At 35.7% G+C, this 18,032-nt stretch overlaps 1 protein-coding gene across 31 annotated transcripts in view; it reads left to right on the top strand.

The window, feature by feature from the left end:
* The window catches only part of DST (dystonin), a 297,979-nt gene that overhangs the window by 155,748 nt on the left and 124,199 nt on the right, over positions 1-18,032 (top strand). For 30 of the 31 annotated variants that reach the window (XM_085217868.1, XM_085217869.1, XM_085217848.1 and 27 more), the window contains 21 exons: positions 2,238-2,331; positions 2,643-2,797; positions 3,602-4,064; positions 4,151-4,279; positions 4,489-4,566; positions 4,670-4,831; positions 4,934-5,038; positions 6,835-6,930; positions 7,389-7,514; positions 7,898-8,050; positions 8,303-8,457; positions 8,700-8,826; positions 9,922-10,105; positions 11,016-11,173; positions 11,283-11,461; positions 11,661-11,799; positions 12,557-12,750; positions 14,965-15,127; positions 15,781-15,864; positions 15,953-16,060; positions 16,861-16,959. In XM_085217868.1, coding sequence (XP_085073994.1) covers positions 2,238-2,331; positions 2,643-2,797; positions 3,602-4,064; positions 4,151-4,279; positions 4,489-4,566; positions 4,670-4,831; positions 4,934-5,038; positions 6,835-6,930; positions 7,389-7,514; positions 7,898-8,050; positions 8,303-8,457; positions 8,700-8,826; positions 9,922-10,105; positions 11,016-11,173; positions 11,283-11,461; positions 11,661-11,799; positions 12,557-12,750; positions 14,965-15,127; positions 15,781-15,864; positions 15,953-16,060; positions 16,861-16,959 — 3,151 coding nt within the window. Of the gene's footprint in view, positions 1-1,832; positions 2,119-2,237; positions 2,332-2,642; positions 2,798-3,601; positions 4,065-4,150; positions 4,280-4,488; positions 4,567-4,669; positions 4,832-4,933; positions 5,039-6,834; positions 6,931-7,388; positions 7,515-7,897; positions 8,051-8,302; positions 8,458-8,699; positions 8,827-9,921; positions 10,106-11,015; positions 11,174-11,282; positions 11,462-11,660; positions 11,800-12,556; positions 12,751-14,964; positions 15,128-15,780; positions 15,865-15,952; positions 16,061-16,860; positions 16,960-18,032 lie in introns of those variants that run through there. The other variant, XM_085217867.1, reaches the window with a different exon arrangement.

The following is an 18,032-nucleotide window of genomic DNA, read 5'->3' on the forward strand; positions in this document are numbered from 1 at the left end:
ATAAATAAATTACATGATTCTTTGGGCCTCTACCTGCAGATAGGTATAAACACCTGGGTATGTATTAATTCTGTTCACACTGAAGCATTCAAAGGAGAGACCTAAGATCTAAGTGATTTTCTAGAAGATATGGGCACTCACTTTCTGGTGAAAATAAAATTATACCTGAAATTAAGTGTGAAGAATCCAGACCATTGTGTAGTGAGTCTTCAGAAAGGCAGGTTTTAGGAAGGGAAGACCTCAAAGACACTCTGAGTTGATTAAATATGGATCACGCTCATTAAATAATTGTCTTACAAAAGCAGAATGACTGAAATAGCACATTCAATGAGAAGTGCTGATTTACAGTATTCCCGTGGTAAGTGCTGTGAAATAAGTTTTTGTAGAGAAATACAAAGTTGTGCCCTGCCATGCCAAGCAGAGCACTGGAAAGCGGTGGTGGAAATACAGTCTATGTCGTAGGTTAATCTGTTCTAAGATGCCAGAGGCTAAGCTTTCACCGAAAGGAATTCTGTTCATACCTGCAGAAAGCTTAATTATCTTTACTAGAAGTACATTGGGGATGACCCATCCTTGGGGATGTTTATGACGTGGTTGAAGGGGGCCCTGGACAATCTGATCTAGTACTTGATCTGGTGGTTGACAACCCTGTCTGCAGCAGGGAGGTTGGAACCTGATGATCCTTGAGGTCCCTATCATACCAAGCCATTCTATGATTCTCTATATAAATGGCATTAGTTTATTTTCTGTTCAGGTGGATTGAGCACGGATAAAAAGAAACACACATGAACTCCTTCCCATGTTTCAGGTTTGGTGCACAAATTTAATGTGACCAATTGTATACTGATAGTCATAGCAAACATGTGCCCTTGATGTGTTCTAATATTGAGGTATTGAAATTTGGCAAGCAACAAAAACTTTGCCTCCAAGTCTGGAGAATACATTTGAAAATGTCAACACAGATAAACAGCATGTGGCCAGATTGGTGCGTGGTATCAGAGTGAATGTGATGTCAGTGAGGAGTGTGCCAAACAGTTCCAGTTTGCAAAACCAGCAGAGTGAAAACATCACAGGGATGTGTCTGCGCTTCTGCTGTACTCTTCTGCTTGAACACAGTCATCATATGGTGTGGGTGAGAGGTTTTCAGGAGATTCGAAAAGCAGGAGACGAGTTACTGAAAAAATTACCCAAAGCTTGTATTCTGAGTTAAAATATCAACTCAAGGGCATAATGATCAGATTTTTCTTATTTGTTTTGTGGTTAAAATAGTAAGAAGTAATTAGCTTTGAGTATGGAAGAGGTTAAAAGGAAATTTGCAGGACAGATTGTTAGAACAGGGCAGTTAGTAAACATGCATACTTGGACAATAGAGTAATGATGGTGGGTTGGATGGTGTACAGGTGTCTAAAATTAACTAGTGAGAGCTGATTAACTCTGATGTTCCTGCAGTTTTAATGTCCAGTTCCATTTGAAGGAAAAAGAATCAGCGCAGACTGAATTTCTATACCATACAAAGAAGCGTGGGGTTGTAACTTCAGTCCTTTTAGAAATTTCTCTAGAGTCTGAGGAACACCTTAAAGATTTTTTTAAGTTCTTATTTGGCTTACAGACATTTAGTGACACTTAGATAAAATATTTGGCACATCTGTTTCCTAGAGACGCCCTAATGCTGCTGCCTAGTCTGTACTTGCAAACCTTTAATGCAAGCTTAGGGAAGCCAAAAGCGAGGTGGCGTGCATAGCCCCAGGTAAAATCTTTTGAATAGCTGGCAGAATATTAATTGCTGGGTTTTGAATATGCATACTGAAGCCTATTTAAAGAAGGAGTGGTAGGTGTTTCAAAAGCCACTGGTGAAATTTCATCCCTAGAAGCTGCACATTTTGTAGGAGTTCCATTTTTTCCATTTTTCAGCAAATATAAACAGCCAAAGAACTGTGCTCTGGATGTCAAGATGAACAGCAGTAGTTACAGCTATCATAGCAGTGATTCACTGTTTAGCAACAGTACCAGTGTTCAAACCAGCGTTGACTCTAATGAAAATTTCCTTTCTGTTAATCGTGGTCCCACGATGATTAAATCTTGTATAAGCTTTGGTAATGCCACCTTAGAAGGAAGCAGGTAACTTGACATATGTATTTATGCTTTGTGTATGATACTGTTTGTTTATTTTAATTTATGTGTGTACAGTAAGTATAAATAACAGAGTTATTTTTTGAAAATTTTCTGGTATCACTTAGGTTGGAAATGCTGCAGCAGATTGCAAACAGAATTCAGCGGGACAGCCGAAGCTGTGAGGACAAACTGATACTTGCCCGGAATGCTCTGCAGGCTGTAAGTCAGCTGCTGATTTTACTTGTCCATGTTCATACACTTGTTGCAGTAGTGTGGCTACTTAAAAACAAAACAAAACTCAATTGTTAGGATTTTTGAATACATAGTTAGTTGTTTGTTGTACTGTTATCATTAATTTAGCATTTCTTCAAGAAATTACCAAAAATTGCCTAGAATGAGTTCTGTTAGCTAAAGTTCTCTGCAATTACTTCACAATTAGAAAAAAAGTTTTACAAAAGCATTTGGATATTTTACAGTTCATCTCTCTTTTACTAGCTGCAGGGCTTAACGGCTTTCTTTTATTTATTCAGGACACCAAACGTCTAGAGTCGGGGCTTCAGTTTCAGCATGAAGCAGAAATAGCTGGGTATCTTCTTGAATCTGAGAACCTTCTCCGCCAGCAAGTGATTGATGCCCAAATTCTTATTGATGGAAAGTACTATCAGGCAGACCAGCTTGTACAGAGGTACTTTACAATGTATTTACATAAATAAATTAATTATCAAATTTAGACTAGGGACATTATTTTAAAATCATGTCTGTGGATAAACTTTGGTCAATGACTTAGTACCCAAATAATAGTTGCTGGGTATGATTGTGGGTACGTTGCCCGCAAACAAAAGATGAGAAACTGTTTGCTCTTCTCTGAAAGTAAAGTCACTCAGCGGAACAGGACTTAAATGCTTATGTTATCTGATATCTGGGTGTAAAGATGTTAGCTTATTTTATTGCAGCTAAAATGGATTCAGAATTCGCAGACTTTGATTTTAAAAATAGAGGTGAGATTTCTGGTCATAGCTGTAGGTGTCTTAGCAGGTGGGGTAACATTAGCTTTTGTATGTCAGTTTGTTCAATCCTAGCAGAAAGATACAATTAAGCAGTGTAATTTAATTCTATGAAGAAATGGCTTCACAGTTTGTTGGGATTTGTTCCCGATTGGGTGAGGTAAAGAAACTATCTAGCAGCAAGCTGTGAGTGTTTGACCTATTACAACATGTTGTGACTTGTACACTTTCTGCTTTGCTGAATTCTTCCCTGGTACTGTGTATGGTGCACACTAATGCTGCTGATTTTCTGGGTTATTGTCTAATTTCTGCATTTACTATCTGTATTAATAGAAGTCATGAATGTTTATGAATGTTTAAATACAACTATAAGTGTAAAAGATTTTTGGAATTCATACTACTATTCAGTTCAGCATGATAAAACTATATAAATGTTCATTGAAAATATTTTATTTTTATTTAATTTTTAAATTTTATTTTAATAGGGTTGCAAAACTTCGTGATGAACTGATGGCCATACGAACCGAATGTTCTTCTCTATACAGCAAGGGACATGCACTGACAACAGAACAGACAAAGCTGATGATATCAGGAATAACTGAAAGCTTAAACTCAGGATTTACAACAAACCTAACTCCTGAATTAAGTGCTGCAATGACTCAAGGTTTAACACCTAGTTTGACTTCTTCCAGTTTGACATCTGGCCTCTCATCAGGTCTTACTTCCAGGTTGACACCAGCCATGACTCCTGCTTACACACCAGGCATCCCACCGCGGTTAATTCAGAGCTATGTAACAGGAGTAGATGGTGGAACTCTGCAAACACTCAAACTTATGCAAATCAGAAAACCTCTTATGAAATCAGCTTTTGTGGATCAGAATTTAACAGAAGAAGAAGTGAACATGAAATTTGTCCAGGACCTATTGAACTGGGTGGAAGAAATGCAGGTAGCAATCTTAACAGAAACATCTGCTTCTAATTACTACATTTACTGCTTGTAGATCATGGCTAACTTTTCCTTCTTCTTTGTAAGGTGCAACTAGATCGAGTGGAATGGGGTTCAGATTTACCAAGTGTTGAAAGCCATTTAGAAAATCACAAAAATGTGCACAAAGCTATAGAAGAGTTTGAATCCAGCCTTAAAGAAGCGAAAATCAGTGAGGTATGGCACCATATTCCTCATTTCCTCAGTTACTTGCTTGCTGAGTGATTCATAACGTAATTTTGAATTATAGAGTTGTGCTTGGGTTTTACTTATTTTTGCTCCTGATCTCTAGATGACATATCATGAAATCAGGAGATCTAGTGGTTGAGAATGACTTATCATGTCTAACTGTTTCCTTGTCTTTTGACCTCATATACCAAATACAGATCCAAATGACTGCCCCTCTGAAACACAGTTATGCGGAAAAGTTGCATAAACTGGAAAGTCAGTATTCAAAACTCTTGGTAAGTTTGTAATACATCTTTGATGTTCAGCTTTTCACTGTACATATTGTCTGTGAAAAGAACTGAGTTTTAAATTCTGATTTTTTTTTTCTTTTTAATAAAGAACACATCAAGAAATCAGGAAAGGCATCTAGATACTCTTCACGATTTTGTGTCTCGTGCTACTAGAGAGCTGATATGGCTGAATGAAAAAGAAGAGGAGGAGGTTGCATATGATTGGAGTGAAAGAAACCCCAATATAACAAGAAAAAAAGAATACCATGCAGTATGTATTGCCAATATAACCCAGAGGGAAAAGTTACGTCATCTTTAACAGTTAAACAAGTTTCTAAAATTTTTTTTTGCTTTTTTTTTTGTCTGAAAAAAGGAATTGATGAGAGAACTTGATCAAAAAGAAGAAGTTATTAAATCAGTACAAGAAATAGCTGAGCAATTGCTTCTTGAAAATCACCCAGCCAGGCTAACCATTGAGGTAAGTTAGTTTAAAGAAGCACACAAAAAAGAAAACAATTTTGTGATTTAGTATAGATTTTGTGATTTAATAGGTTGTAGTGGGAAAGAAGGGAAGCACTTATAGGATATTAAGCAACCAGATCCCAGTAATGAGGACTTTATTTCTTGTTCAGTGTCTCTACTGTATTCCCATCTTCCAGTTTCCAAAAATTGTAAGCATGTCTGTAAGATGTTGGTTACGTTTTACACTACTTAGATCAAATCCCACTGAATTCTAAAATTCATACTTCAGAAATTGATCTGTACAGATATTTCTCCTGCTGGGCATGCGTGCAGCTTCCACAGTCACTGATGCAAATTGCCATGGCAGGCTGAGGGCACAGAACAGTCCTTACATGGTTTCCATTCTGTTGGACTGAAAGGAGTTTCAGCAGGGCATTTCTAGTTACTTATTGTATATTTTGCTTCCCATTATGGTTTAAAGTTGGTTTCATAAATTCTGTCAGTTAAGTTATGAGATTTATTTGGATATTAAAAAATCTGACCAGATGATTTGAATTACCACAGATTTGAATCAAACTCTAGGTAGACTGTTCACAGAAAACTTATTATAGCTGTTGTAGGGTCATAACAAGTTTCCAAGGAAGAGTTTTGAATGTTTTCCCTATGGATTTCCAAGAAAACAACACAGGCAGTGGGTAGTAAAAATAGAAACAAAACAAACAAACAAATGAACAAAAAAAAAAAAACCAACAAAGCAATTTTATTATAAATAATGAAAAAACAGGATAGATTTTTAGAGTTCTTCAGCTCAGTGAATTCACAAATTTACTGCTGCGTACATTGGAAATAGATGAAGAAAATTCCTCCTCACTGCCTTTACCTAGAATAATAAGCACTTTTTTATTTAACATTTGTATTGACGTTCCTTGAAAGTATACACTATTATTAATGAGCACTTATCAGTAAAATACACTTAATATATGAACAAATTAAAGATGCATATTATGAAACAAATCTATCACAGCGTTGATACATCGTCTATTTTACAGTGAGGTTGTCCTGAGGAGTGATAGGAGCCCCGTTCCTGAAGATTTTCAAGGCGAGGCTGGATCAGGCCCTGGGCAGCCTGATCTAGCTGTGAATGTCCCTGTGCATTGCAGGGGAGTTGGATTAGATGATCTTTAAAGGTCCCTTCCAACTCTAAGGACTCTAGGATTCCATATACAGTGTGTAATGTCTGAAATAATGCTACAAAAGAGTCCTTAAGTTGATGTCTTCTGTGCAGAAGAATATGTGCATTAATGGATCAGTTTGAGATTCATTGAAGCCAATGGAAAATCTTTGAATTCCCTGAGAATCGCACCCAATCCCGACTTTTGGCTGCTTTTGTTAAGTCAAGAGTTCCCTCTGCTGGTGGATGTTAGAGCAGTGCCTTGCTGGTGACAGCATCATTCAAATAGGGCTGCACAAAATTATATATTGCAGCTGATCTTCATTTATTATTTTTTGTGTACTCAGCCTAGAGGAAGCTCAGGAAATGTAGGGCTTTGTTTGGCTAAGTCCTGAATATGCCCAAGGATGGCCCTACCCTCTTGGAGTGAGTTTTCTGATATTTCACTAGGGAGTAAAGACAGGTGGTTTTTTTTCTCACTTCTAATAGGAGTTTCCCTCATTGCAGCTTATTATTCTTAAGTAATGACAGTTAGATGCCTGTGTTTGCAATATTTTCTTTATGTTTTCTAAATTCTGTTGATATATATATATGTTCTAATTTTCATTTCCTTACATAAAATCTCTCTGTCTCCCTTAAAGGCCTACAGAGCTGCAATGCAGACACAGTGGAGCTGGATTCTTCAGCTCTGTCACTGTGTTGAACAACATTTGAGAGAAAATGCTGCATATTTTGAGGTAAAGAGGTCAATAAAGATGTGAAATCTTTTAAATTGTGACCACGGTCAAAAAGTTCCATTTTTACTGAAAATGCTATGTGTTCTTTCACAGTAGATATAGAATGGAAATTGATCATGTACAATCATGAGATGATGAACCATATCCCCACAGTGTTACCACTTCTTCACTGTAATTATGGCACTTCACAACAGATGTAAATCTGTCTAATCTTTTTTAATAGTTCCATAACTGCTAGTAGAGAATCTGAGAATGAAGCCATGCTCTGCTCATGTCTGACAGAACTACGGTCAATAAAGCTTTTATGGATGGATGTAGAGTAGAAGGTTGTTAATGATGGCCAAGGTAGAACATATCCCAAGTTGTTCTTCCAGGAGTACATGAACAGAAGTGGAACATACAGTAAGTAAAAATTATGAGGTTGTTGGAAAATAACCCAGCTGTTTTTCACATCCTAGTTTTTCAGTGATGCCAAAGAGGCCATGGAGTATTTAAAGAATTTGAAAGATGCCATATACCGAAAATACAGTTGTGACAGATCAAGCAGCCTTCATAGGCTGGAAGACCTTGTCCAGGAGTCTATGGTGAGAACTCAATGATCTTGTTTACATGAGCTACATTTAAACAAGATACGTGTAGATAATAGTTGGATTTAAAAAAAATCCTTGCTGGTAAAATTATTGCTTTAAAGGCAGGGAATAAGAAAATGAGATTTATGGTTTAGAACTTAAGTAATTTTATCTGTCCATTTCTAATGGCTGCTTTTCTTACCCTTAAATACAGTTTAGTCTTTATCTTTAGAGTATCAAATATTGTGGTAAACCAATGACTTCAGAAAGATACTTTGTTCTTGTAAAATGGGTTACAGTTAAGAAACATAGTAAAAGAAGTCAGAAAAAGAAAAGCTTAACAGGATCACTGTATTCTGGCCACTTCTTATTATGTGTTCTTTTCTTAACTGTTCTAGGAAGAAAAGGAGCAACTCCTGCAGTATAAGAGCACAGTAGCAGGCCTTGTAGGGAGAGCAAAGGCGATAATTCAGCTGAAGCCAAGGAACCCTGACTGTATACTAAAAACTTCCATCCCAATTAAAGCCATCTGTGACTACAGACAAATTGAGGTTAGAAACTTGAATTTCCTCAAATCAATTACAGATGTGAAAATTCAGCTACAGTTTCATTAATTACTGTGTTCCTGGAGAACACTGGGCTCTAAATATCTTCCACCCTAGTAAACAAGAGCAAATCCTTGTGTTGAGCTTTGTTTTGGTTATTCTGTTGCTTATTTAGTGACACCATTTACAAAAGACCTTTGTAAAACTATTTTGTAATGCTTAAATCATTAAATTACTACGCTTTTCTTTTAATTCTAGATAACTATTTACAAGGATGATGAATGTATATTAGCAAACAACTCCCATCGTGCTAAATGGAAAGTCATTAGCCCAAGTGGTAATGAGGCCATGGTTCCATCTGTATGCTTTACAGTTCCTCCACCAAACAAGGAAGCAATAGATACAGCCAACAGGTAGAGACAGAGTAAAACCTGCTTTAAAATATGTTTAATACAAATATTTTTGTTTGTTTATGTAGAGAAACAACAGTCCTTTGGGTTAGAGACAAGGGAACAGTTTCTTTAAATCTTTTTTCAATATGAAACTTGGGTTAAACTGCCTTTTTTTTTTTTTTCTTTTTCCCCCCCCCTTTTCCTCTGTTAATCCAATATAAAACATGTTTTCTCACCTTAAATTGGTCTTTTTTATGCTTCAGGATTGAACAGCAGTTTCAGAACGTTTTGGCCCTTTGGCATGAGTCACATGTAAACATGAAGAGTGTGGTTTCCTGGCATTACCTAACAAATGAAATTGAAGCAGTTAGAGCTGGCAATGTTGCCTCGGTATGTATTATGTCTACCAAGGGACTTTTAGACATTTACCAGTATATAGGCTACAATTTCTGGAAATACTGTATGATAAATTTACACTTATCCTCATCTTCTGAAATAGCTGACAGTGCACCACTGTGCAACGTTCTGCCTTGATCTGAACAGCCTTAATAGAGATTGCATGAGGAAGGAGTAGAGAGATTGTGTCATGAAAATTACCTGTAGCCTTACTATACTAATTACTAATCTCTCTAGTTTCTTATAGTCATTAGAGGGACGGGATCTCCTGAAAGTAATCAAACAGTGATTAAATCTGAATTTTGTTTTGGAAGAGTCTACCTTTCTGCATTTATGTTGAAGGTATTTGGGAGGTGATCTTCCCTAGTGAAACCTCCCATTAATTCATTACGCTGCAATTTCTTACTGCTAATGTTGCATTTAGCCTTTCAAGCTGAAGGCAGTTGAATACTCATTCCTCTCTAATGATTTATTTCATCCTTATACATGTCTGTAATTTCAAATTCTAAATTGATAAATAGGATTAATTTGTCAGATATATAGATCAAAATACTACCCTGTCTAGCTAAAACAATGTGTGAGATCACCAAATTATATGCTGTTGAATATACAGCATGAATAATATAATGGTTTGTTATACAGCATTGGTATATATCTGTTTTCAGACTGTTGCAATAATATTTGAAATACCCAAAATGACTTTTTAAATCCAGTCTTTCCACCATTGCTGTCGGGAAAAAGGAACCTGAAATAATAGCAGATGTGATTCCTCTGACTCTTGCTGGCTGCCTGTTTGTTGCTATGTGACATAGATGGAGAGACTGTGTCTGATGTAAGATTGGCTTAACAGCCAATCACTGGCTTTAAATACAGAAAAGGATTCTGTTTTGCATGTAATCTACTGAATGTTCATCTGATACCTGTCAAGTAGACCACAGCCTAGGAACAACAAGCTGTCAGGACCAATATTTTTTAACTTCTACTGTCTTAATAATTGGTTATTAATTCTTTTTGATATGAAGTGTTGCAGACAACTGCATGAGTGAGGCATCATTGCTGACCATGCCTTGGGTTTATGATCTGTTACAGATAAAAACAATGCTGCCAGGTGAACATCAGCAGGTTCTGAGCAATTTGCAGTGCCGCTTCGATGATTTTGTGGAAGATAGCCAGGAGTCCAAAATCTTTACAAGCTCTGATACTACACAACTGGAAAGGGAAGTTAGTATTTGCAAGCAATACTATCAAGAGCTTCTGAAGTCTGCAGAAAGAGGTAAGATGCCCTTACATATGAGATTGCAGTTCTTCATAAATTTAAGCTCTAGCGAATTACTATTGTTGATATTGATCACGTTTTGTTTTTTTTTGAATGGATAAAGAGCCATTGTTTTAGCATTGTGTACAACTGCATTGTATAAAAGATGTAAGTTTTTGTTAACTTTGTATATATTTATTTACATAAAAATATTGAAGTATTAAAAATATTGAAGTGGTACAAAAAATGTAGCCCCAAGATTTTTTTCTGTGCGCTTCAGAAGACTGTTAAGTAAGGTTTTCCTGTCTGTTTCTGGCTGTTTGAATGCAGACAGACAATTTGGTTAAGTTCATAACAGAATTAGATCATTTTAAATGCAAGTAAATTTTTTTGTTTAGCTCCACAGAATGCCCATGATTACTGCTCTCTTAACTATTCTAAAATACAACAAGCACAAAAAGCTTAAAATATTTGTTCTGATTTACTGTCAAGTATCTGATGAATTACAGGTATGCAATAGTTTAAAACTGATTGGTGCATTAGCATAGTTCACTATACTTAAGGAATGACTTGCTGTCCTGTCCCTCTGAAAGAGTAGATTCAAAAAATATTCCTTGAGATTTCCTGTAGTATCACACCTGATGCGTCTGACTAAAAGAGTCAGGCACTGAATTTGTTAGCACTGTCTGTGGAAGGGAAGAATGATCAATGATGTATGCTAATTTCTGAAGTGTGAGGAGGTGATGTAATGCTAGCTAAAATTTTGAAGCACCTAAGATGTTTTATAGCCAGAATTCTTATGAAAATTGGTGGCCTTTCAGTTCATAAAAAGTCCTGCAGAATGATGGCTTTTTAAAGACTTTTGTGAGAAGACATGGAGAAAATGACAAAGTGACTTTGCTAAAATTTGCCTTGTTTCTTTCAACAGAGGAGCATGAAGAATCTGTTTACAATCTGTACATCTCTGAAGTCAGAAATATCAGGCTTCGGCTGGAGACTTGTGAGGAACGGTTAATCCGACAGATCCGGACCCCAATGGAAAGAGATGACCTACATGAAAGTGTCTTTAGGATTTCAGAGCAAGAGGTGAGACTTTAAGAAAATCTGTATTAAGTAGAAAGAGTTATCTACGAAGTAGAGTATGCATCAGATTGATATAGAATAAAAACACTGTCCATCACCTTTCATTTTGCAGAAGCTGAAGAAGGAGCTGGATCGACTGAAGGATGACCTGGGAGTCATCACAGATAAATGCGAAGAGTTTTTCAGTCAGGCTGCTGGTTCACCTTCAGTTCCCACTCTGCGCTCTGAACTCAGCGTTGTTATTCAGAATATGAACCAAGTTTATTCCATGTCTTCCATTTACATAGATAAGTAAGTAGTTGGTCATTTCCCATCACACACACTTATTTTGCAGTTTTCTCTTCAAAACAAAGATATTAGTAGGAATAACACTGATCAAGGAAAAGAGAGTTAACATGATTTTAATATTGTGTGAGAGTACTCTGTTACATGAAATAACTGACAAACACAGGCGTGCTGACTGTTGTTATTATTTGTTATTGTTTTTCAGATTAAAAACTGTAAATTTGGTGCTGAAGAATACTCAAGGTGCAGAATCATTAGTAAAACTTTATGAAACTAAGTTATGTGAAGAAGAGGCAGTAACTGCTGACAAAACCAATATTGAAAATCTTATGGGTACATTAAAGGTAAGAGTTGGTGCCTTTTCCCAGACAAAACAAACAATAATAAGGAAATAATCCATCACATAACACTCATTCTGATTAAGCATAAAATACATAAAAATACATAGTTTATCAAAAGGTGGCTTGTGTATTTGGAGGAAAGTGTGAATTAACACCAATAACTCAGAAAAACCTCTCGAGAGCATTAGGAATTAGATAGTTGTATGTGCATGCTTGTAATTTGGTAATGACTTGCAGTGACTGAACTTCCAAGAGGGCCAGTGATTATTACTGCAGTGAGACTTTTTCTGTCACTGCAGAAGTAATGTGTACTTAAGGTAGCATAAATAAATTATGTGAATATGGCCTCAACAACTTTCTTGCTACTGCTATGGTATGGTAGTTGGGGTTTCCTATGAAATTTAGCATTTATCTTTGAGAGAGGCTAAGACTGAAGGTCGGGATTGTTCATATGTTGCATATAGCTCATTTCAATATTGCAAATGATAAGTAATGATGAGTAATGCTTTTTTGTTGTTGTTGTTAGAGTGACTGGCATCTACCTTTTTTATTTTTTTTAAAGCCGTAATTTATAAGTATGTTAATTTGCTAGTTGTGTTTGATTCTGTTGTTGCTCAGAGCTATTTTGCAGTTCATAGCTAATTAGTTGCTTCAGACCCATTCCAGTGCCATTCCAGTGTCTGAGCAACCAGGTGTGTTTGCTCATTCATAGCATGGTAACTTAGGAATAATTTACAGTTTCTCATTTACTATGTTCTAGCAATGGAGATCGGAAGTAGATGAGAAAAGAGAAGTGTTCCATGCCTTAGAGGATGAGCTGCAGAAGGCAAAGATGATCAGCGATCAAATGTTTAAAATGCACAAGGAACGTGATCTTGATTTTGACTGGCATAAAGAAAAAGTTGATCAGTTAGCCGAGAGGTGGCAAAATATTCATTCTCAAATTGAAAATAGGTTAGTATAACTTTCTGTTAAAATGTGATAATGTTTTCTGCTGCACTTACTGTTTTTTGATGAAAAATAGTAAAAAAATGAATGTTAATATAGGTCAGCGTAGTTTTCAGCAGTACTTTTAAAACATGCTAAGATCAAGGATTCCTATCTTTTCTGTGCTGTTGACGTTACTGTCCATCTTTTCCATGGGAAATACCTCTGCCTATTTAGCACCAAAAGACTAACAGAATATTGAAACTTTATTTAGTTTCTTACAACTTACTGAGATGCAGTACAGAGAAATTGTCTTTTTTCTTTCCAAAAAAAGCCTACAGAAATGGCTTGCTCTCCTATCAAAATGCCATCTGTTTGTCCATGTAATTAATTCTGACAGGCAAAAGTCATGAGCTGATTCATCAGTTATGATTGGGTTGATGTTTATTTACTTTTAATGACTCAAGTGCTAAGTCTGGAAGCCCTTAGCTTCCATTGACTTCTGTGATGATTTTGTCATAATAACTACCAAATTAAAAATTTTTGGCAGCGTGCCCATATTTTTCTTTTGGTGTGCAACTGATTTCCAAGCAATCTCCATATCCAAATGCAATGCTGCTCTAAATTAACTTAATCAGTATTATTGCCGTGATGATTTTGGAGAGTAGTGCTCAAATGCACAACCTTCACAGATTTAGATACTGCAGGACACACCTTTTAGTAATTCTGAAGGAGCTGTCCATACATGACATTTCTAGAACCTCTTTTCCCTTCAATCTCTATATTTTTGTCTCCCTTGTGGTATCAAGAAGTTAAAGAAGGCGTTGATACGCAGCCTGAATTTATTTCTATTAAAATCTACTTTAATTTGTCGTTATAAATAACCTAAGTGGGAGCATCAAATACAGTTTACTTAAAACTTCACGCATTAACCTTTCACACTTTTGCCTTCCTTTTCTAAAGAGTGAATATCTACTCAGGTATAATACTGAGATTATTCATTTGCAGTTAGCTAACTTAGTTGGCTCTGTTTAGCATTGCTAGAAATTCAAAGGCAGATGGGGCAAAACTGACTGATTTAAAGACAATTGGAAGAGAATGGCTGGCTTTAAATCAACTCAGATTTTTCATTATCTGATAGTATGACAGAATTGAAATGATAAAACATTAGCTTCACAAGATACTAAAGTTTCTATATTTCCTCATAAGGCAATCATAAAACAAATGTTCTCCTTGCAGAGCTGTGTTCTGAATAGTACATGCTGAATAATTGCTGTTAATACTTAGAAACTTCTGTTGTAAATAGGACAGATTGTGGTTGCAGCATCTAGCTGTAAACAAACTGCTTTCTGCAAATGTTCACTCTTCTGCTTGCTAACAGCTTGGCGCTGATGATCATTACATGGAAATTATATACAAATTTTGGCCAATCCTTCCTTACTTTCATAATTATTACCATAAAACTGAATGTGAAGCAATGTAGCCTCTGCTTACTCTTTTTTTTACTCTATTTTTGACATTTTGAGAACAACACTACTGCAATTTGAAGTACTCAAAGAGTTTTGAAGCATGTTTATCCATAAATATACAGTATTTTGGATTAGTCCTATTTATGCAAAATTTGAAGAACCATGAATGTAGAGTGTCAGTAATTCTCATTAGAATGGAAACCGTTTTCAAGAAATACAGAGTAGTTTTTGTCAGATGAAAAATATAATTTATAAAGGGACTTAGCCAAGAGGACTGTGTGCTTCAGTGCCTGAGGCTGTCTAAAGTCCTTAGTTTTAGCGTAACTGCTGTTGTTTTGTGGGGAGGCAGAGTATAGTGAACTGCTACTGAAGTCCAGCACAGCTTTTTGTCATTTTGATTCAGATACTCTCACTTAAGATTAGTTACTGTTGCAAAGCCCTCCATCTGACAGCATGCTTAGGGACTTCTGTGCTCACGGCATTTCAAACAATTTAGCTCACTAATGAAAGATATATGCCGTTTTTTTTCTGTAGCGGGATTTCTCTTGGGTGTCACTTAAGATAAATGAAAAGCTTTGTCAAGCTTTTCTTAACATTTGAGAAGTTAATTCACTGTTGAGTTAGTGTTATTTTAGTATGCTTCTAGCGGAGCTAGGTATGTTTATAAGCAGAGCAGAGCTACAGCCCTTAAAGCTATTTTTGGCTTACTGTTGTATTTTTTGTCTTTCACATTCATTTTCACTCCTTTGGCATTTTTGTAAAATAAAATCAGGTTACGTGACTTAGAAGGTATTAATAAATCTCTGAAGTACTACAAAGATACTTACAATTCATTGGACACTTGGATTCAGCAAGTGGAAGATACTCAGCGGAAGATTCAAGAAATCCGTCCTGAAAATAGCAAAGCATTGGCTAAACAGCTGAACCAACATAAGGTATGGAAACCATCTCATTGTAGGGTGCACTGCTGCAATGACTGAACTCAAATATCAGTTGAACCCAATGGTATCAGTTTTTTCTTGATATAATAAGCTTATATATTCCTCAGTGTTTATTGTCAACATTCCAAATTACCAGCTTCCATGTTCTTCTCTTCACAGTGCAGATAACATCATTCATATACCATTCACTAATTGTTACCATTCTATAGCCAGACTAATTTTGGTCCTCTGACGTTCACAAAAAAAGTAAATCTCTTAAAGTAAAACCTGCCTAAAATTCTTCACTTGTCACCTGTTTTTTTCAGACAGTTCTACTCCTTGTAATTATAGACATTGAAGTATTTATATATAGTAATTTATCTATGTAACAAAATACTTTCATATAACAAATTCTATGTGTGAAGTGGTATAATCCTTCTTTATTTTGAAGTTTGGTCATGAGGTATTAAACTTGACAGGATTTTCTTCAATACTTTTGTACTGTAAATCAAACAAAGCCAAGACATGGGCTTAAGCATGTCATTACTTTTACCCACACGAAATGTACATATTATGTGATTTATCGATGTCAGATAAAGTAGCAATAATAATAACAACAGTCATAAGCATCACTTTTTAAGATGAAGTTGTGGGTTCATATTTTACAGATGCTGGTTTCTGAGATTGAAATGAAACAAAGCAAAATAGATGAATGCCAGAAATATGCAGAACAGTACTCAGCTGCTGTGAAGGTAATAAATACTGATATACTTAGAATCCTCATTTACTATCATTATCATGTGGAATGCTGACTATTCTGTGTATTTTATGTTTTTATAGGACTATGAGTTGCAGACTATGACTTACAGAGCTATGGTTGATTCCCAACAAAAATCTCCAGTGAAACGACGAAGAATGCAAAGCTCATCAGACTTCATTATTCAAGAGGTAAATTGATTTCTTATGACAGGAAAATTTTCTTTTTGAGTCTTTTTTCCTTAAAATTGAGTAAATAGAATGATATTATTTAGAATTTATTAATGAGTGAATAAACTAACCCAATCAAGATCTTTTAGTCTGTAGATAAATGCTGTGATAAATATTCTATTGAGCATTACGCAGAATTTAGATAATTTTACTGCTGCTGTTGAATGAAAGTCTGCAGATTACTTAAAAAATCATCTGAGAAATGAGCTTCTGGAAAAATGATTAATAATAATTACCTTTGGACTGAGTCTTGGTCACAGTAAACAGGGGAAGCTTTTGTCCTTGCTATAATAAAATGTACTGATTCTGGGTTTCGACATGTCTGAGGCAATTCATCCTTCAGCCTCATATGAATGAGGAATGTGAATCTGTCTTCCAGCTAGCTGTTGGAGAAAATAGTGAATAGCACTACGTGTCTCCTCTTTTAACGTGTTCTTACAGAGAGAAAGAATCAAATTACTCTTAAGTCAAAACATTATCATCTATTTTTTTCTGCTCAAAGATCTCCTTGTAGATCCCTGTAATTTATTTTGTATGGGCGTACCCTGTTGATAGCCTTCAACTGTGTAATGGAAACAAGGACTTTGGGATGGGAATCAGGGTTTTGGAATAAAAATCCATGACTTTCAAACCAAAATCAAGATAGGTTCAAGGAGAGTTGTTATGAACTCTTTGAAGGTCAGTTCTAGGCAGATGTCTTTTATGTGGCATTCAGTGTGTTTTCCTCTCTCTTCTTGCCTTCCCCATTTGCTTCTCTGCAGTTCATGGATTTACGAACTCGTTATACTGCCTTAGTGACTTTGATGACACAGTACATCAAGTTTGCAGGTGACTCTCTGAAAAGACTGGAAGAGGAAGAGGTAAGTCATCCCCTAAAAGCCAACCAAGCAGAAAGAGCAGCTAGGCAAATGAAGAGCAATATGTCTGCTGGAATTATTCACAACATTCGTAGTAGCTACAAATTACTGGAATTCCTTAAATGCTGTGCTTTATGCTGGAATGTATAAGTATTAAATGACAACATTCTAATTCAGATAACAAAACCACATTATCCATATGTTTTACTTGTTATTCCAGCGGAAAAGACCCTATGAGAATCAACTGTGCTAGAAATGCAGTTACATACAGAACATTTTAATACTGCAGTACTTGAGGGCTTAATATTTGGGATAAATGCAGTCATTAAGCTGAGGAAAAAGTCAGTGTGCTGTTTCATATCCTGAGTAGGTCTTACTTTCCATAATGTGTTCTGGTCCGCTTACAACACATGAGAGTTCTTAACAGGGAAATGAAGTGTCTTCTCAAATAATTTTAGTTTCTTTGGCATGTTTAGATATTCCTACTTCTACCTCTCTACAGTATTGATTCTTTAAGGTCAAACTGCGTTTTATTTCTGTTTAGTGTTTAACAACAGTAGGTTACTGAAATTAACAGACAAATTGCTCAAAATGCATGCTTGCTGCAGAAACACCATTGCAAATAATTGAGAACAAAAATCAAAAACATTTAAATTCTTTTTTTTTTTTTGGAAATGCATTTCTCTGAAAGTGATTACGTTTCTTAAGGACGATAGTGTTTTAGTATAATTTATGCACTGCATATCTCGATAATAATGCCCATGTTCTAAGTAGTCCTATAATTATAATTAGTTGTGTCTATATTAAATATAGTCCTAGAGTACAAATTTCAGTGTTTTTTTTTTACAGAAAAAAACAGAGTTCTTTCTTAAAGGAAAACGCAATTCTTCTCCTGGCTTTTTTTTCCTGCCATTTCTAGCTTTTGAATGCCTCTGAGCAAACTTTTAACACTGAGAGCATGCATCTTTGTCCATCAAGAAGTCATAGAGAATGCAAATGAAAATAGATAACCTGTTTCAATAGATAGCCTTTATAACTGAGAATTTATCCTAACAAATAATACTAACCGTATCATG

Source organism: Meleagris gallopavo, chromosome 2, assembly GCF_905368555.1.
Source record: "Meleagris gallopavo chromosome 2, MGAL_WU_HG_1.1, whole genome shotgun sequence".
NCBI lineage: Eukaryota > Metazoa > Chordata > Aves > Galliformes > Phasianidae > Meleagris > Meleagris gallopavo.